At 37.6% G+C, this 22,129-nt stretch overlaps 1 protein-coding gene across 1 annotated transcript in view; it reads left to right on the plus strand.

Moving 5' to 3' along the window:
* The first annotated feature begins 319 nt into the window (after positions 1-319).
* Positions 320-22,129, plus strand: part of LOC125236241 (very-long-chain 3-oxoacyl-CoA reductase) — a 58,732-nt gene continuing 36,922 nt past the window's right edge. Inside the window, 2 exon segments of the mRNA XM_048142927.1 lie at positions 320-604; positions 21,044-21,090. Of these exon segments, the coding sequence (XP_047998884.1) occupies positions 451-604; positions 21,044-21,090 (201 nt within the window). The 5' untranslated portion in view covers positions 320-450.

Consider the following 22,129-nt stretch of genomic DNA (forward strand, 5'->3'; position numbering starts at 1 on the left):
ACAGGCAATAGCAAGGCGACGAACAGGTCTGGTACCGACTACAAAAATAATTGATTTGTTTATAATTTGGATGTTTAGCTTATTGCAATACGATAAGAAATCTGAATTGAAAGGTTTATTATTTTTGGCTTTTTAGTTTCTCCGTCTTTTGTAACGCGCTTATTTTTTCTACAAGTAAATCCCCTGGGAATATCGGGAAGCGCGCCATTCGGCGACTGAATGAAGCGGCAAATATCTCCCTCTCGCTTTATTTCGGAAGCGCTCGGCTTCGGCTATTTCCGTATATCGTTCACTCATTTCGGCATATCGCCAACGGCTGCGCGCATGCCCACTTTCTTTGACCGTCAGTACGCATGCGCGATCAGTGTCAACCGGCGCCGCCATCGTTCTCATAGTTTATAACCTCAATTTAACAAAATAAAGTGAAATTTCGTGCAGTTTCCGTGCAAAATGGCTCAAATAGAGGCTTTAAGCAAAATCGGTATTATTGCCTTGGTTTTGTTTGCGATATGGTCAGTGAAGTTCTTGTTTAATGTGATTTTCACCTATGTTATTGGTCCAGCAGTGAATAAAGTGGACTTTAAATCCAAAGGGAAATGGGCATGTAAGTTGATGAATATTCAATTTATACTAGCTATTGTATGATTTTCATGGTATTTATAGTAAAACTATATAGTATTGGTCATTCTGTTGATAATTTTTCGCTGTATTCTGTCACTTTGACGTTGGCTGCTCGGACGTGTCTGCGAGTTTTGATAATGAAAGGAGAAAGTCGAAGAGAAATGATGAATACTGAATGAATCTCATAAAAATATTCTTTAGGCCAAATCCTAATATTAATTAAGCCTAAAGAATATTTTTATGAGATTATTCGCCGCAGATAATCTAGGTCATAAAAATGTTGATAGCAAAATGTTATCAATGTCAATGTCGAAAATATATTCCCACTAGCTTTTGCCCGCGGCTTCGCTCGCGTTAGAAAGAGACAAAAGGTAGCCTATGTCACTCTCCATCCCTTCAACTATCTCCACTTAAAAAATCACGTCAATTCGTCGCTCCGTTTTGCCGTGAAAGACGGACAAAGAAACATACACACACACTTTCCCATTTATAATATTAGTAGGAAAATGTATGAATATGAATAGTCTAAATAGTATGAATTAGTATGGATTATTTTTGTCCCTGGTTTCGCATTTATCTCGTGGGTAACTAAACTACCTATAGAAGGAAGGATGAAGATATGGGGAGGGGCATGGGGCCCTATACGAAATATTCCACGGTTCTCTTTCCGATCAGACTAGGTATACTAAAGATGGGCATCATTAGCAGTAAATTTCTATTTCAGAATAATAAGTATGACGTTACATCGCCTCACTACGTGACACTGCCTCAGTTGTTCTTTTGAAATCGGTGCAAAGTTAGCTTAGACGGACTATTCTTCCGAATCGACAAAAAGTCGCATAGAATCTACGGTCCTTCGTGGGTTCACTATGTTTGTGGCATTTCATTTTAGAAAGGTCCTAATGCTTCAAGTGCAATAAAATAATTATGATCTGAAATTCTGATAAAAGTAAGTAAGTAATATTCTTTATTGCACCATTTTACATGTTATAAATATACAGAATGTTGAGTGAGAGTATAACTAGGTAACAACAGGCGGTCTTATCGCTAAAAAGCGATCTCTTCCAGACAACCTTAGGGTAGCTGGAAAAACGGAACAGAAACAAAAGTTAACAGGCAGTGCAAGAACAAAAAAAGGATCATTATTTGTAAATAAATGAAGCATAATGAATTGATTCGATGCAGACCTCTGTGTGGAAAACTACATATTTATGAAAGAATCCTTGCAAAATTATAAAGCTCGTAAGTCTGGAAATAGCCTTCGTACGTTCGTAGGTGTAAGAACCTGACCTAGCCCATGAAACCTGACTTTCCAAACGGGTTGTACAGTCGAGTTCATAAATATGTGTACATCTTTTCAAGGTGAAGAAATGTACACATATTCATGAACTCGACTGTATATTGTACACGGAGTATTTGTTATTCCAAGTGCTATCGAGTGCGATACGAGGCGAATGCTTTAATCGGAGGGGCCTACCACGAACCGGGATAATTCCAATAAGGCCTAGTTACCCTTCGAGTTGAAAGGTCAGATGGTAGTCGTTTTAGTAAAACTACGCCAAATGTTGGGATTAGTTGTCAAAGCGGACCCCAGACTCGCGAGCCGTGTCAAATGCCGGGATAACGCAACGAAGATGATGATCTTCAATTGTTTTCAGTATAGTTACCCTGCGGCACTCCACCTAAGGCAGAGTCTACATCCGTTGAAGGTTTTAAACGGAAGTCCTCCCGGACCGGGGACCGATTTTTGAATGTCGAATATTCGATTTCGTAAATTTCGCTCAATAATATCTCCACTACTAGCGATTTAAATTATTAGATAGATAGATTTAACCTTACTAGCCGTCCTTTTTCAAAAAGAGCATTACGTTGTTTTCCACAGACTTTCGAACGGCGAATTCATGCGTTCGAGATTCAAAAATCGGTCCCCAGATGGCATGCATTATATAAACTCATTTCTCCAAGTCTCCCACGCATACTTTAACCTATACTGGACGCTTCTTAACCTACTTAATAGGAATAAAAATTGATTAAGTACGGTATTTACTTTGCAGGCACGCGGAAAACAAACGCGCTCTCAAGTTACGACACTTGCCATTGTTCAAATCGAGCCGGACATTGTCCAGTTCAGAGTTCACACTTGACACTATTCGTCCATACCTACTGGGGCGATGTTTTTGACCGTCATCAAACTCATCAAGCTGTCCAATAAAATTAACTGACATACTATGCAGGTACCTATACTATTATACCTATTAGACTCCTAATTCCTTGGTAACTCGAGAGAAAGGTACCGATTTTAAGAGACTCAGTCGGTGACCTCTGTTGTGTCGGCCACTTACAGTGTAGGTTGCAGATAATTTAGATAAAAACACAAAAATAAAAAATTAAATAATAGTACAAGTACAGAAGGCTCACTGCCTTGATGTTCACAAAATGCCGCCATCCTAAACTATTACTTACAATGACAAACGGACCGCACGTGAGCAGCCGGCATTGAGTTCTAATGCACCGCGCGAAGGTCGTCACCACTGAATGGGCCACGAATTCGCGGCCGCCAGCGTGTCATGTAGCTCGGCGAAAGAATCGCAGATTGAGCCGCCCCTGATAAAAGTAAATAACAGAAAACAAAGGAGTTTGTATTCCAGAAAATTAAAAATCGATAACCATCAAACTTTATCAAACATTGGATTGACCCATCATATTTTTTAACGAAAAACCGAACTAAACCATCTCTCCACAGGTAAGTTGGTTGATTTGATACATTGGTTTGCATCATTATTTGACTCTTCTTCGCTATAATATGAACGACGAACCGACCTGCTTGTCTACCGAGGTAGTCGATCAACCGGTTTCTGGAAGTTCTTGCCTTTTTTATCTTGAAAAATTATATCCAGTTTATACAGTATATGACCTACTTACTTAGGTCAAATATTTATGACTTGTATGTACCAGTGTACCTACAGTCACCAGCATAAAGAAGTAATGATATCTGTACCTTGTCGCTTTTAATCGTTTGACAATTTCGTATGACGTTTCAAACAAGACGTTAATACGACAACGTGCAGAAATCATCACTTATTTCTGCCGGTGACTGTATTTATTTAATGTGTCCAACTGCTATCCACAATCAGCTATCTCTCTTCTTTCCTTAACTGTTATGCATATCTCCAGAAACTTCCTACCTCGTAAGGCTAAAACTGCTATAGGTATACAATTCTATATATACAGTGTCCAGTAGGATTTTTTCACTGTTACGACCACAGAATATATAATAGTACAAGTACAGAAGGCTCACTCCTTTGATGTTCACAAAATGCCCCCATTCTAAATTCTGAGCTACATTAACAAATGGACCGCACGCGAGCAGCCGACATTGAATACTATTGTGCCGCGCGAAGGTTGTCACGAGTGAATGGGCCGCGAACTCGCGGCCACCGACATGTACTTGTAGCGCGGCGATAGGATCGCGGAGTGAGCCGCCCCTGGTTACGACCTTAAAACCCTCATTAAAACAAAATCACACAGTCTAGCAACATATTTATAGTTGTCCTCTGATGTTGAAAGAGTCTGTGGCGACGAATTGATTACCACTAGACATTAGATATGAAATTAAAAAGTCAAGATACAAAAATAGTTTAATATTAGTTGCTTAGCAGTCGTTAGGCTGTTGTGACTGTTGTGAGCCATGGCAATAAGCCGGGATAACGCAAGGGATTCAGTTATTAATATTAAAATAAGAAATGTATTCATATTGGCACCTTGCATCTTGTTTTAATAGGTATTAGTACCGGTACTTATTGAATAGTTATAAAAAGATTGACAAAAACACGGATCTTTCGTCTGTTATTGCAAATGCTGAGGTCAAATTAAAAGTTTAACCGCAAAAAATTGCAAGGTTTTATTACATGCATGTAAATACGTATTTACTTGTTTATCTTTATCCCTCGTATAATTTTTATTATAAATAAATAACAAAATTGGTCCATATTTGATATTAGTAAAGAATGGAAACGTAACGTCATGAAACCAAGATTTCCATAAAAACAATAAACGAACCTGCTTATCAACTTTCGTTTTTACTTAACATACTTACCAAGTCATGTTGAAATACTCAAAAAAACTATTCAGTTACATCCTTTTATACGTCTTAAATCATTGACATAAAGTTCACTTTTACGTGGACCATTTTGTTCTTACGTCGGTACAAATTATGTAATTAGTTACAGCACAACATTCGTAACAGAAGGGCTATCCCAAAGAAATAAATAAAAAACGTAAAGTTTTTTTCTGCATCTAAATCCAATATAAACATTTAATCTATTGTTCTAATAATTAAAAAAATATAGAGCATCATGTCAAGTATTTCCAGTTCATGTATGGTCAAGCAATACTAACGTTAGTGTGCGTGTTGCGGTATTTGTGAGAGTTTTGGCAGATCCGATATATAAGATGGTGTCTGTAGTTTGATTTGTTCAAGATTGTCCAATGTCATATTTTCTAACACATGGCCAAAGCTACATAAATGCAGGATTAGATAGACGATTTTAATGCTCGCGGCATCGGCAGCACAGTCTTCTCTGATAATGTTGTACTTAATTTGTAATAAAATTGTACTCGAATTGTCAACTGCCAGCATATCTCTGATCGGCTTGACCCCTTGGCGCTGCGTAGAGATGTGGCCTCGCTCTGCATTTTCTATCGCATGTATAACGGGGAGTGCTCCGAGGAATTATTCGGATTAATCCCTGCCGTTTCCTTCCGCCATCGCCCTACGCGACAAAATTTCCATCTCCATCATTTAAATGACTGGCAGTCCTCAACTGTGCGTTTCTCCAGAAACTTCCTGCCCCGCACAGCTAAACTGTGGAATGAATTGTCGCCTGCGGTATTTCTGGACCGATACGACCTTCAAATGTTCAAGAAAAGAGCATACACCCATCTTAAAGGCCGGCAACGCACCTCCAATGCATGCACACTATCTTATGCAAATAAATGAATTATGAATTATGAATACCTCTGGTGTTTCTGGTGTCCATGGGCGGCAGTCAGTGATCGCTTACCATCAGGCGACCTGTCTGCTCGTTTGCATCCTATCCAAAAAAAAAAGACAATAAATATTATGTCTAGCTAGACTGCGCAACGAGGGACATAATTGCATGTCATATTGACCACCAAGACAGGGAGAGGGTCGCAGAACAACGACCGGATTGGCGCAAATGCGTTACGGAGTGTCGCAGAATTTGTGATGAGACATGGTTTGCTGTACTTGCTGATAAGAGACAGAGCGACGCCAAGGTGTTTCAGCGCCGATTTCCGCATACTCCTCTTGATAGTCCTGCGGTAGACTATGTCGGTCTCGCATCGGTCTACTAAGTCCTAAAAAAAGGTGCCTCTCGTATGTTACACCATAAACCGTCTGCAATAGACGTTAAGGCCAATCATGATGATGAATATTATGATTTATGTATAATGTGTAAGGTTCGACGACTGCTGTATTATATAATGTTTGAGTTGAAGTCTACTTGGTAACCAATTCTTCCGTTTGACAGGATGACGGGTATATTAACTTGATGAAGTTACATCTTCAGGCAGCACAGTGCTCATACATTGTGGGTCCAATGGTTGTGGAAAATATTTCGAACAGAAAGTTCTCTTTTTGAGAAAATATTGATTAGAAACCAAACGCAATACATTTTTCAGCAGCTTTTAAATATACTTATGTAACTAAGTGAATATTTGAGTTATTGTTCAAAACTACCGCAATAAAAACTACTTATAAGTAAATAAGTCAAAAACAACTGACGCAAATAACACGAGCTGGCCAATGCGAAGGTCAGATTGACCGGTCCGGCCAGAATTGTGCCAAAGAACAACTTATTTGCTTACAATTAACAAACCCGAGTGTTTGTGACGGTATCTAACTATACCGGAATTGATTTCAGTTGTAGATGAGTGTATATTACGTATATATAGAATGTACTTGTTAGCTTTTTGTTGATTTAGTTTATCCTTAACTTAAGTTTGTTCAGGCGGATGCAAATAGGTACCTATAACGTTAATTTAACGAAAAAGGTCAAATGTCGAAGAGAAAAGGATATTAAATTATTTTTTTTTTTTATTAAGCAGAAACGTCTGCTAACGATTCTAAACATTTTACGCGCTAGACGTCACCCCAAGACGTGTGTACAAAAAGGATAGGCATGGAAAGATTTGCGAAGTCCGGCGTGGCTTCCGTAGCTCAATTGGTAAGAGCATTGCACGGATTGCAAAAATGGTGCGGGTTCAAGTCCCGCCGGAAGCGTAAATTTTTCCATTATTTCCTTTAATATAAAAATGTTTAGAAAAGGATATTGTTTACTTAGGGAATATAATAAATCCATACTAATATTATAAATGGGAAAGTGTGTGTGTCTGTTTGTTTGTCCGTCTTTCACGGCAAAACGGAGCGACGAATTGACGTGATTTTTTAAGTGGAGATAGTTGAAAGGATGGAGAGTGACATAGGCTATTTTTTGTTTCTTTCTAACGCGAGCGAAGCCGCGGGCAAAAGCTAATATAATATAATAGAAATAGTGTTCTAATTCAACACAAAATAGGTCAGACGTTCAGTTACTCTTCGAGTAATCTCGGTTGAAATTATGCAAAACTGAAAAAGATACAGAAGAGAAAAAATAACCATAATTGTTTAAAAAAAACTGCTGTTGATCTATACTAACCAACCGATTCGAAAACTTATTAGGTATATTTGATCACTTATTAAATATTGAATAATAAATGCATTACAAAACTCCATCTGTCCTAAATCAAATCATAGCTTGCTTTATGTCCTCATGACATTACTATCCTGAATTTCAAACGATATCCATTAAAGCCAGGTTAGCCAAATCCTTTTTTAATTGATTTATTTATTATTTCTGAGTTTGATTACTGATTGAATAATGTTTTACTCAGATAGGACGTCCACTTTTCAAACTGGTCAATGGTCGCTCACAACCTCTAAGTATATGACTTTAGTTCAAGTTCAATGTAACATATAAGAGGCTATCTGACCCGTTACTGATTACGGTCTTGCATCTGATTCTTTAGTGTCTGTGATTTATTTCATTATTTGACCTCTAGCCGCCCTCAAACCGAAACTTTCCAAGTCAAATGTCATTTAGATTTGTCAAAATAAGTATACAAAATAGTTACAGTCAAGTTCTGAATTAGGTATGTGTGCTACCACAATGGATGCAGGTGAAGAAATCAAAGAACTGTGTCTAGGTCGATGTAAGTACAGCTAACGTTGACACCTCTCGTCTCGCCAATTTGTACTCAAATTAGTTATATACGTCGCCGTACCGTTCCTTTTTAAAAATTACCCAAATTAATAATAATGTTGTTTATGTTTTCTTGTTTGTTGTGTTTCGTCTTGTAAATATCACCGAGAATATTGTTTATCCTTTCCTAATCTTATATGTAATCTTATCGCTTTAAATACTAACTGGTTTAACATTTCACCTTAATTAGTCTCTTTACTTATTTTAATTAGTTTTCTTCATTACGTTAAAAGTTGAAGTTCTGAAGAGTTTCCCAATACTCATAAGAAGTCGAATCGAGGCGAATTGGAAATGACCGCAAAGCTTTCGCCATGGTATTCCTCTTGCCTGTCTAGTAATGGAAAACCAATCTAAGTTGACCCTGACGATCCTAACAACTGTGTAATGCTTGTTTGTGATCCTAACAACTGTGTTTTCCAACGTATTCCTACATTTTGGGCCGATGGCCGATAGGTACACGGGCACAGATAATAAAGAGTACTATCGTACAGTATGGCCACTCCCGCTCTCCGCTGAAAGCGCCGCCCACTTCCTCTCGGTTACCTCACAGTTACCGCCTGTCAAAAACGCGAACAGTCAAGCTGTCATATCTCACTCATACAAGCATGGTACGCGTTCACCTACACGAGCTTAGAATGTGTGCTAAGAACGCGCCTTTTTCATATAATTATTTGATCGCCAGTGTCCAAGATGTGACACGAGTATGACAACCGGCAATCCAGCACTAACTTGTACGGGGCAGCGACTAGATGCCAAGTGAAACCACCACTATACATATAGGCCATTAGATACTTGACTCGTCAACAATTTCTTCTTAGAACGTGCAGAATATGGAATGAGTTGACATGGTATGGTAACATGGGGTCATTTAAGAAGAGGATCTCAAATCGAAAATTTCGGACACGTCTAATAGCCTTCCACCCACTCTTATGCCCAATTGTGACCAATACGATTATTGCTCACGCCTTTGGTTATTTACTGCCCCACAGTGTTACCTACTGCGCTGGCTCAGCGACGACCCGAAGAAGTGGATCTTGGCCTCCGCCATTCGCTCCAACTCCAAGCCTCTGCGATCTTGATGCCACTCATTCACTTGAAAGTCACGCAGGTCTTTCTGGACAGTTTTGGTCTATAAAAAAGACAAAAAATCATTGAGGTGTAGATGAGAGATGGAGGATTTCAGTTCGAAATTAAAAACCTTATCAAATTTCGACGAGCCTTTTCTCTGCAAGCGATCGGAGCAAAATCTCAGGATCCGCCGCTTTGTCAAAGTTTCTGTTAAGCTATCAAAGACTCCCGCTATACTTTACTTTAAAGTAGTAATTACACCAGTACTCTTGCTGGCTTCCTGAAGAAACTTAGACGCGGTAACTTTAAAATTGAAAAATGGAACGCTCATCTTCGGATATTACGTTGTCGGTCATAGGGCTACGGGATGACGTGATACTTTTAGCAGATTATTAATATTCGGAAACCAAAATTCCTATAGTAATTTTTAATATTATGCAGGACGTCCATGGTCTCTCGAAAAAAGCTCAAAATTACTACACGTACTAAATAGAAATCTTATGTTACCCACAAAATCTTGTGTTTTGGACCAATTGGACCCATGAAAAAAAGCCATCATCCCCTTTCCCTTACAAAGAGGATTTCCGGTGAAAGTAAAATTAAATGTCGTATACAACAGGCGGCCATAGACTGCGTGGTATTTCCGGAAAAACAACAAACGGTCAAGCTGTTCTCTAGTCAACAATACTTTCATATGCTGGTACATGACACAACAACAACGCTTTCTTATATGAAGTATCTAACATCAGTATTTAAGTTTCATGGCGTATTAGCTCACTGAAATGTCATGTTAACATATCGACAAATAAAATAAATAATAAATAAATCAGTAACATCAAATAAGAATACACAACCAATTGTGGTTGTGTATTCCACAAAAGAATGGAAATTCGTACCTACATAATTATTGAATTATGTAGGTACGAATTTCCATTCTTTTGTGGTAAACGTTCTGACTGAACATCTCGCGACCTCGATCTAAGGATCCAAAGATGGCCAATGGTCAAAGAGGAATTTTGACTGCAGGTCAATTTGCAGTTGGCTCTGATATAGAGGGGTCTTAAAATGAATAGCAGCTTAGCAGCTATGTATTATCTTGCCAACAGTCGTCTAATAGTTCCTTGATATATTATGTATTTTATTTCAAATACAGATTCTTGTTTCCGTTTATTGCAAAAGTGTCGTCATATTTGTACCAATAACGTGTCACGGTCATTAACGTTAACGTGGGAACTATTCAACTAACATTTCCGTGAGATGTTTTCTAGTTGCACTTTGCACCTATACTTGCAATTTGCAACGATATCATGTGTCGTGCATTGTATTGTGTGTGAAGTTGTGAACTCAATATCATCATTGACATTATTTCATGATAGAGTATGTTCGAAAAGAGAGTCGTGGAATGTATTGGATTCCTCATACATTTCAGGACTCTTTTCTTTCCGAACAGACTCTAAGTAGAACCAAACCAACAAACTGTCTCACAGTTTGGCGAAAATTTAATTTAAGATACTATGTAACTGTGTTTTTTCTTTAAATAAATTTAAAAAAAAGATACGTTAGAACGGACGACGCTTTATCTAAACATGCAATGTATGAATAAATCCTTTAAATGTATGGTTAATTGGTATTTGAGCATCTTGCTTGACTGGTCCGATCTGATGAGAACTGTTCCAGTAGGCCAACGTTGTTTTTATATCAAAATCTGTGCTTGTGGAAAAATAAAAAGCATAAAGTGTCGTCGAGAAAATCTAAAATAAAAATACATACATCTGAAGAAACCGGATTCCTTCTGACCCTTTAAGAATTGGTGCGAATGCATATAAAATGTCTTTTCACAGTATGGGGAATCGGGCAATTCGAAAAGTAATATACACTTTAGCTCAAAAAGTTTCCAAAAGAGCTCGTGCTCCGTAACTTCTTGAAGATGCGATTGGCGTCGTGAGACTCTCTTGTTTCACCGGTAGTTGGGATGAAGAAATGTTACATTTCTCATGTAACTTTTCTCTCGACACCCAGGGATGTCAGCCTATTTACTCCCATAGCAAGCAAGCTTATACGCCACTGAAATGTGCTTTAATTCTGACGCATTGTCAGGGTTCAGGTCATCCCCTTTCTATTGCCCATTCATTATACAGTCCATCATACATACAGATCAATAGCCTACGTTCTTACTTCCTGCATGTCAATGTCAGCAATATCCTTTGTGTTGCTGGGTGTATCCTTGATCTTATTTTAATTCATCGTAAAAGACTGATGCTCCCAAAGATCGGCATATGGTATTCATATCTAAAATTAGTAGGTAAATTTATACCACGTTGATTTTCTGGTATGTGATTAAGATTTATACCAATGTCAAGGTATTTTTTTGACCGTTAAAATACCTAGTCAATCGAGTTTATTTGAATAAAATTATCGTAGTCGGATCGGAATCAAGTAAATAAAATCTGTAATTATATTTTGTCATCTTTAAATTATTGGCAATTTAGAATTAATGGCGGTCGAAAATCATATACTGTTAAAGTCTATGCTCTTTTTATGATTTTCCTCTTTTCAAACTTTTTTCAATAGCGAAGATGCTACGATATCTGGGCCCAAACGGTGCTGCCATGCGTTCTGTTTAACTTAGCAACGTTATTTGCACTTTAGAGATATTTAAAGTTTCCTAGACTGCAGTTCGCTTATAAACTAGACTTTTGGGTCCGGTATGTTTTACTGAATGGACACCTGGAGACCTAAGCACCTGGATTTGGGCTGGAGTCAACTTTTGCTCATTAAAATTCAAACTGTGAACTGATTAAGTAAGCGTGCCTTAAGTAGAAAGCGTTGGTGGCGAGGTGGTAAAATCTTGCTACGTTCATCCAAAAACCAATACCAAATGGTAATGGTTTTTAGGGATATCAGTTTATTTACCAATCGCTTTGAAGCGGTGAAGAAGACCATCTTGAGATTCATAATAATTGATGACCGGTCTGGCTCAGTCGGTAGTGACCCTGCCTGCTGAGCCGCGGTCCTGGGTTCGAATCCCGGTAAGGGCATTTATTTGTGTGATGAGCACAGATATTTGTTCCTGAGTCATGGACGTTTCCTGTGTACATAAGTATTTGTATATTATATATATCGTTGTCTGAGTACCCACAGTACAAGCCTTCTTGAGCTTACCGTGGGGCTCAGTCAATCTGTGTAAGAATGGCCTATAATATTTATTTATTTATTTATAGTCTATGATCTCTAGGTAAGATACCTAGATGACCGACGCTTTCGTAAAGCTATTTAGTTCAGTCACCTGCATAAATAAGTGATGATATCTGTATAGGGTTGTAAATAGAAAAAAAACCAAATGTTTTTTTTTCAGAATTATGAAAAAAAACCGAGCACCCTAAATATGGTTTTTTTTTTCAGATGAACAAATTACGACAATAACGGTTTTTCGTGAGTTGTAACGTGTTTCAATAACAATAACGTACATTTTAATTCAGTATACAAACGTTTATTGGGGAATTGATGCGGCGTGTAGCGTGGAGAGCCAACAGTAAATAGTGATACAGATTTCGTAAATGTTACTTTTATAAGACCAGAAATTAAAGTTATTTGATTTTCGTTTAATAAACATTAGTTAAAAAACCGTATAAAAGTATTAACTACTTTGCATTTTAAATAAGAAAAAAAAACATACTCCAGAAAAAAAACTGTTTTTTTTCACGGTTTTTTTTTCATGTTTTTTTCAAGCCAGAAAAAAAAACCGTTTTTTTACAACCCTATATCTGTACCTTGTCGCTTTAAATCGTTTGACAATTTCGTATGACATCTCAAACAAGACGTTTATGTGACAAGGTATCAGTGGCGGCTGGTGAAAATTTCTGCAAAGCAAAAATAAACCTACCTTAACATTAGATACTTTTACTAGTAATCAATTTTAGGCAAGCCGCTGGGAATCGGCTTGTATGGACCAGCCGCTGCTGCAAGGTATAGAAATCATCACATAATTATGCCGATGACTGTGCAAGTGCATACCCCAATTCTTGTGATTCATTTCCAGGTCAATCCAAGCGTCCATGGTGGAAGGACAACGTTAGGACTCACATATTAAATCGAAATGCTCGAAATGTTTTAATTAAATTTTAAGGATCTTCGTGTTGGAGTATCGACTGGCGTTTTTGTTTATCGACATACGACCTTCAAACCTTCAAGAAAAGAGCGTACACCCATCTTAAAGGCCGGCAACGCACCTCCCACACTTCTGGTGTTTCGGGTATCCATGGGCGGCAGTGATCGCTTACCATCAGGCGACCTGTCTGCTCGTTGGCCTCCTATCTCATAAAAAAAAACTTATAATAATATATAGAAATCCCCAAGTCAGCGTAGAATTTTAAGCTCCAATACCTGCCCTTGAAATTATATGTATAAATCAGTATTCGGTATCTAAATTGGATGTCACGCATTAATTCTGATTCCCAAAAGGTCGCCAAATAATTAGTTTCTCAATCCCAAACTAATTTTAAATTGGTCGTTCAGGTATTTTGGGAATTACTAAAGACATCTATTACGTAGAAGTCGTAGAACTTCTGAGATCAAAACAACTTTCAGGTGTAACTTGAATTTCAAATTAACGTTAACGTAACGGAACAACTTTTATATGGTATAATTTGGATTTCAAATTATAATTATCTTAATGGTGTAATGCGTTTATAAACATTTGGAGGCATTAAAGTAAATGCACAATTTCCTTAATATGTCGTGGTTATTAAAGTTTTATTACGACTAACCTATAAAAATGTATTGTAGTCATTTGTAGTTTAGAAAGTACCTACACTGTATTTTTTGTTAAATATTTTGCTAATAAATTAATAAAAGTTAGTCAGTCTTTGCCTCTGTTTTACGAAAGAATCTACATATTCTAGTAGATTTGCAGTCTTTACCAAATTTGAGTGCGTTTTGTAAAACGTGCCAATTTATCAATTGCTAAATATAAAGCCGCTTTTTCAGTTTATTCATGTAAAGATATCAGCAAATCTCGTCTTTAAGGTAAGTGACAAAGTGGGACGTATTACTTAAACACACTCACAAATATTGATTCGAATTTGACAGAATATATAAATATCTGACACTGTCTTATGTAGAACTATGAGAGGGTCTCACACATTTTTGCGGCCCTCAAAATCCTCGAACACTAAATGACGACTCGAAGACTGTACCTACTGAGGTACGATTTCTCCGTATTTCTTGATGAACAAATAATTAAGTTAATACTAGTTATTTTTTAATAATAATGAACACCTTGAAAGCGCTGCAATATTTTAATTGCGACATTTTTGTTCCTTATCAGTGTCAGTGTGATGTTCCATTAAAATTCCTTCAGTTCCAAATTACAAGAGAACCTCTTAAAATACGGCGTTGGAATTCAAGAAATTTCATTATCTCGCGTTGTTTCATTTTTGTTTGAATTACGAGTTTTTTGGACAGGTGTTTCGTGGCTTTATAATTGTTTGTTTTGGAATATATAATTACTTAGAAACGCGAGTGACACTACTTTTTAGGGTACAGTCACCCGCAATAACATCGTATAAAAAGAAGGTTACGTAAATATCTTGACACGCTCTAGAAAAAAGGTTGTGTCAGATTTTTTTTGCGGCCTTCTTTTTGTGCGATGTTATTATCGTGGACTGTACCTCAAAAATAATATACGGGATCCTTCTAGGATCACTGCTGTCCGCCTGTGTTAAGACCCTTTATCTTAGTAGATCGAGATTCGAGTTGAAATTAAAACATAACTATACTAGTCTAAGGCTTAGAAAATAAGGCAGCTCGGTCAGCAGTAGCAGCACTAGGGATTTTTTGATCTTAAAAAAAAAACGGAATCCTCTAACTACCTAGACGAAAGAATTTTGCCATCCTAGACGAAACTTCACACAGCAGAACTTTCCATTAATTAACACAACCTTTAAGCCCAATGCAAAAGAATCTAAATTAAACTGCAGCAAACGTCTGGCGAGATACCTGGATACCTAAGCAAAGTCACAATCGTTTCCGCTTCGTAAGCGTATCGTAGGCGTATCGTAGCTCTCCCTATCGCTCTTCTGTAGCGGATCGTCAGAGCCAGACTGCGTTACGATCGCCACGTAGCGTCAACGATCGTCACTTTGGCTAGGCCGGTTGCTGATTCACACGTCTGGCTTTCACCTCGCTAAGTTCAAGGTAAACTGCATCGTAAGGCCAGCACGCAAGGCCGTTTTTACTATGCCACGTGCATCAGCTGTGACAGGTTCCATTGAGAAAGTGGGTACTTGACAAGTTATATGGAATTATTAAAAAAGTTTTCTGATGTTGGTTTTATTAATTCGATGTTGATATATTTGTAAAAATGTTGGGTACGCAGTCTCAGGACTTATTACCTATAAAATATAAAGCGTAATGGTTCTTGGTTCCATTTCAGGCGAGCTATAGCTATATCCCTATTCTTGTTTAAGTTATAGTTTATAAATATATACATTATTAACATAGATAGAAATATTAGAAATACTTACATAAGCTACATAGGAAACTTCCATGACTCAGGAACAAATATAAATAACATTCGAACCCAGGACTGGACGTCGTATACGAGTAATATTACATAATATGCTAACTGCGTGCCCGCCATAAATAAATTTTAAAATTATATGTTTCTTCGTTACCTTCATTGAAATCATGGGAGTATCAAGACACAGGGGACAATTTCCATTAAGGTACTTAAAATAACTATAATCTGTTTGTCTATCTGACACACTTTGACGACGACCTGACTGCTGTCAAATTAAGAAAACTTTAGGGAGGTGCGGCCCGCTCCACCTACTTGTAAATAACTCATTATTTTGATTTGACTGTACGTAAGTTCTTCTATCGTAATAACTACGAGAGGTAAATATCAGTAAACACATACATTAACTCACGCCTATATTCCTAAAAGCGGTAGGCAGAGCATATCAAACTGCTCAAGTTGCAGTCCCAATTTTAACACTGCTGGGTTGAAAGAACCGTTACTGGTCGTAAGCCCATCGCTCACACCACAATCGAACTCTTATTCCACAGTCGATTTCTACTATACCTACGGGAGGAAAAGTGGTGAAATTCTTAACCCTTAAATGGCTTAAATAAATGCATATTGTTTCCATTTGGCTACAATGTATATATTTTTAAATAAAGTAGCCAAAATATAAGCTGTACTTTTTTTTATTTATTTTTGCTTGATCCTACATCTAAATAACTAAATAAAAATATTATTTCCGACCAAACATAAAAAATCATGCATTTAAGAATTGAGGATTAACATAAAATGGCGGAAAAGTGTGAAAAACTGGATGGTAGCGATTTTTAGTATATATGATTTAGGCAGATTTTTTCAGAGTTAGTAATTATTTTATGTTTAAACATTTTATCATAGGGGTTTCAGGAATAGTATACCTTTCTAATTAGTGTTGTGAATTTAAGCTTTGAGGCGTAAACTACAAAACTCGAGTCGCGACTTCTGAGTCTTAAAGCCTCGAACCTTAAAGCCTCGACCATATAAGCCTCAACCTTATAAGTTTGCGTTGCTGCTTACGAGCACAGAATCCTCGAGTCTTTAGTCCTCAAGCTTTAAAGACTCCTAAGCTTTGAAGGTTTAAGTCTATATGGTTTGTAGCATTTAAGTCTTAAGAGCTTTTAATAAACTAGATCCTAAGGTCAACAGAAGTAAAAAATCAGGCCAAGTGCGAGTCGGACTCGCCCACTGAGAGCTCCGTACTTTTTAGTATCCTGAGATACATGAGATACAGCGTGGTGACGTGACCGGGCGGACGGATATCTGAGTCTTAGTAATAGACTTTCGTTTTTACCCATTGTGTACGGAACCCTAAAATCTACCAAACCGACACGTCAAATTAAGGGTTAAAAATAAATACTATCTCCCTATAAAGCTCGTTGTTTGAGGTCTTAAAGCTTGACACAGGCCTTCGAGGTTTAGGGGGCTTGAGCTCTCTATGAAGCCCGAGTCTTAAAGACTCACTCTTAAGAGCTCATAAAAAGCTTGAGTCGTTAAGGTTCTGAACCGTTTCTGAGCTAAAACATTTAACGCTTGAGTCTTTAAAGCGTGAACCTTTAGGGTTTGCAATGCAAGTCTTTAAGGTTTAACAGTCTTCAAGACTAGTCTTATAACAACACTATTTCTAATACATAGTAGTAAAACTTTTCATATATTTTACCAATAATGATATATTTATATAAATTAGATTTAGCCTATTTAACTTCTATCACTGATGCGAATAAACCATTGTATTGTATTGTATTGATTTAGTATTAAAATTGATGTTTTTTTTACTATTTTCCTGGTGTTAGAAAACCATTGTCTATTACATATATATCAATTTCTCGTTAAAAGCAAAAATCATGCATTTAAGGGTTAACCGGTCACATGGACCAACGAAATATATATTCAGAAAAGTGTATTCTCTGACATACGTCATAGGATATTGGATATGAAGAAGTCCTCATAAGTTGACCTCTGTCAATGTCAACTTTTGTGTTTTATTTTTAGCATGGGGTGATTGATATGGAATAAATAATGGAGGTGATGTCAATATGGAATGATAAAGGGAGTAAGGGGAAGACAGAACGTTTTCATGACATATTATGATGGGGTGACAAGAAAAACGTTCCTTTTAAAATTAAATGTCAAGTTGACTCATGTTAATAATAATCAATCTTCAGACTTCAAAAAAAGGAGGAGGTTCTCAATTCGACAGATTTTTTTTATACGGAATTTGTTCTCAGTGACTTCATGAGGCGGACGGACTCGTCTAAAACGTTATATGTGACATTATCTCTGCAAAGGGACCTTATTGTCGATGGCGCTTACGGCGTTATGAGCAATGTTCGTTTAGGCAGCGTTCCCACTTATGCGTCGCGTGTCTCGGGGCGCGCAAAGGGCGTCCGCGCCACGCCACCTGAGTGTAATTCAAAAAGCGTCTCCTCAGTACATTTTGTATAGGAAGGACGTAAGGCGCGCCGCCAAGCGGCGCGGCGCGCGCCCCGCCGCCGCCACGCCACCTGGGGCGCGTCTTACGTCTTTCCTATACAAAATGTACTGAGGAGGCGTTTTTTGAATTACACTGAAGCGGCGTGGCGCGGACGCCCGTTGCGCGCCCCGAGACACGCGACGCTCTGGTGTGGCCGGTCACTTACAAATACCATGCCGCGGGACGTAAGCGCCATCGACAATAAGGACCCTTTACCCAGATAACGTCACATATTTTCATACTAATTGACTATGAATCGGGATATACATATTTATATCTTCACTTTGTTATTACAAATAACACGCTGCTAGGTAAATAGGTCTTCAGTTCGCCGGACAATGTCTGGTTGTCAGTTACTTGCAAAGTATCAGTGGCGAATAAACGACAGGCTAATATTAGGGCACCTCCATCATTATAAAATATGTGGCTTCATAAAAATGCCAAACTATGAAGAATGTGAACTGCTTCTTCAATAGATTTTTGCGATATAAAATAATACCTCGTGTCTGTTATGTTTATCTAAATAAAGTGTGTTTAGTAAAACGTCCCACTTTGTCGGTTACCATTAAGGCGAGATTTACTTGTATCTTCATATGAATAAACTGACAAAGCGGCTTTCTAACAATCGAAAAAGTGGGACGTTATTCCGTGCACACTCACATATATAAAAGAAGAAACTGACTGACTGACTAACTGACATATCAACGCACAGCCGAAACCGCTGGTCCTAGAGATTCCAAATTTGGCACGTAGGTTCCTTCTAAGGTGTAGAGAAGCACTAAGAAAGGATTTTTCAAAATCACATGCTAAGGGACCGGTCACATCAGAGCGTCGCGTGTCTCGGGGCGCGCAACGGACGTCCGCGCCACGCCACCTGAGTGTAATTGCGCGCTTGGCGGCGTGTCTTACGTCCTTCCTATACAAAATGTACTGAGGAGACGTTTTTTGAATTACACTCAGGTGGCGTGGCGCGGACATCCGTTGCGCGCCCCGAGACACGCGACGCTTAAGTGGGAACGCTGGCTAAGGAGGTGAAATGGGAGTCCAAAGTTCAATGTTTGAATAAGATTACTTTTAGTACGCGGGCGAAGCCGCGGGAAAAAGCTAGTAACTCATAGTTATCCTATTCCTAATGTGTCTCATATAAATTCGTTGACTTAGCTCTCCTCAGTTCTAATATCATCAATTTATGCGATGCCAGCTGCATAATCCTGAATCCTTGTCTGTATTTGCTTCTAAGGTAAATGTCTGAGCTCAAGTGTTTGCGAATCGGGCGGCTACCGATAATCATACTGTTTGACTGTGCCTGTACTTTGAGATTTAGATGAGAATACTCGATAGAGTAAAGGTTATGGAAATTGATATTCATTGTATGTAGTAAGTAGTAGTAGCGCCCCCAAACGGTTACTTGTTAGAAAAAAAATAATTTTTAAGAAAAAAAAACCGTCGCCTTTCGGGTTCTGGTGAAAGCTACTTGCGAATGTTGGATTATGTAGAAATGTGTAAATATTTTTTAAAACTGCTTTTAATGCTTTAATTATTAGATGGCAACACAAATGAATATACGTATAACGTTAAGGTTTGAGGAGTTTCCTCAATTCCTCATGAATCCAATTATATTATAAGAAATCGAAGCTTGACAAACTTTGACTTGAAAACTCAATATGCTTAACAAACAAGATAACTAAATAAATGTCACTGTTCTGGACGTAAGTGCATGCTGTTCTTATAAAAATACCAAAGTCACTATAAGCGTGCCGTTCAGATTTGAGGAGTTCGGTTCTGACCATCATCAGCAGTTCCACTGTACCAAATGTCACTGTTCTAGACGTAAGCGCATGCTGTTCTTATAAAAATGGCAAAGTCACTATAAGCGTGCCGTTCAGATTTGAGGAGTTTGGTTCTGGCCATCATCAGCAGTTCCACTGCACCAAATGTCACTGTTCTGGACGAAAGTGCATGCTGTTCTTATAAAAATACCAAAGTCACTATAAGCGTGCCGTTCAGATTTGAGGAGTTCGGTTCTGACCATCATCAGCAATTCCACTGCACCAAATGTCACTGTTCTGGACGAAAGTGCATGCTGTTCTTATAAAAATACCAAAGTCACTATAAGCGTGCCGTTCAGATTTGAAGAGTTCCGTTCTGGCCATCATCAGCAGTTCCACTGCACCAAATGTCACTGTTCCGTACCTAAATGCATGCTGTTCCTTTAAAAACACAAAAATCACCATATGTATGCCTTTCAGATTCGAGGAGTTCCCTCGATTTCTCCAGGATCCCATCATCAGAACTGGGTTCTGAGAAAAATGGGACCAATTTGTATGCATATACATTCAATCAAAAAAAAAATTTCAAAATCGGTTCAGTAACGACGGAGATATCGAGGAACAAACATAAAAAAAAAAAAAAAAAAACATACAGACGACTTGATAACCGTCCTTCTTGAGAGATATGAGGCGACGGTTAAAAAATCAACACATATTATTTGGCATTTATGATATCGAGCAGCTAACGTATTCTAGAGCGTTAAAAAGTTATGTAGTTGAGGTTCTGTTTGCATTCCTACTTTAGTTAAAATGGTTTTTTGCATAAACTCTGTTTTTTTTTTTAATATCGATTCTACAATTTCATTCTTATAGCCTTTTAGAAGCCTTATTACTTGTTACTGGTTAAGAAGAAAATTATTTAGAATTTTAAAATATTTTAGAAGAATTTTTCTGCCGTAATTATTTTTATAAGAGAGAAAATACTGTAATTATGTTTATACTTAAGAGAGAAAATACGTGAAAAAGGAAATTTTAAATACGTTTTCTGTAGTCATGAATTTTCAACTCAAATAACCAACATCAAAAACAGTACTTCATTAAAATTTAATTATACACATTAAATAAATTCTAGAAACGTACAAAGTCCACCAATTAAAGTATAATTATTCCGCCGCATTAAACACACGTTTTTCGAAACTAATTATAATAAACAAATAAATTATTGTTTCAGTGGTCACCGGCTGTACTGATGGCATCGGCAAACAGTACGCGAGAGAGGTAATTAATCATATTTGTTAATCAATAATATCACATTTGCATGTGACACTCATCTGTCAGTCAGTACACAATTCTCAGTGGAACTTGGGAACTACATACATAGGCAGAATACATATTGTATACAGTGTGTCAAGACAAGGCGACAATCGTTGATGCAACTCGGCCTAGTCGAAATTACAAACGTTGACGCTAGTCGCGGATTGAAACGCCGCCGCGTCTCATACTTCCATATCGATAAGAGTAGCTATATATTGGGAGTTCTGGCCCACTCCTAATGCTCCAGCTTCGCTTCGCTCGCTGTCGCAGTCGTGGTCCAGTCACTCCCAATATATAGCTACGTGCGTGGTTCAGAAACTCTCAGTATATAACCATCATTTGCAACGTTGGGATAAAATATATACTCTAAAGCTTATTAAAATATACTACTGGCATATTGTCTTTCAAGTTAGTTGCACGTGTCTATTGATAATATGAAGTTTGTAAAACAGTCTCAGAAATTGCAGTTGGATGCTGTTTGTTCTTTGTCCAAGAAACGCTATTTTCGACATGGCTCACTTTTACCTGACACCATACGCTGTATAATATGCGGCCCATCCAACTGTGGAAAAACAAATTTAATTGTTGGTTTGCTGCTACATGAACAAGGTCTACGCTTTGAAAATGTTTATGTATACTCTAAAACCTTATTTCAACCAATGTACCAATTTCTTGAGCAAGTTTTAAAACTAGTTCCATCAGTTTCATTTAAAAAATATAGTGTAAATGATGAAATCTTAAGTCCTCATATAGCAAACATGAATTCCATTATAATATTTGATGATGTTGCGTGTGAAAATCAAAATAATATACGAGATTACTTCGCAATGGGAAGACATAAAAATATAGATAGCTTTTATCTGAATCAAACGTATAGTAAAATACCTAAACAATTAATAAGAGATAATGCTAACTTAATCATTCTTTTTAAACAGGATGATATTAATTTAAAGCATGTTTATGATGAACATGTAGGAAGTGATATGTCATGGTCTCAATTTCG

This window comes from Leguminivora glycinivorella, chromosome 19, assembly GCF_023078275.1.
Source record: "Leguminivora glycinivorella isolate SPB_JAAS2020 chromosome 19, LegGlyc_1.1, whole genome shotgun sequence".
NCBI lineage: Eukaryota > Metazoa > Arthropoda > Insecta > Lepidoptera > Tortricidae > Leguminivora > Leguminivora glycinivorella.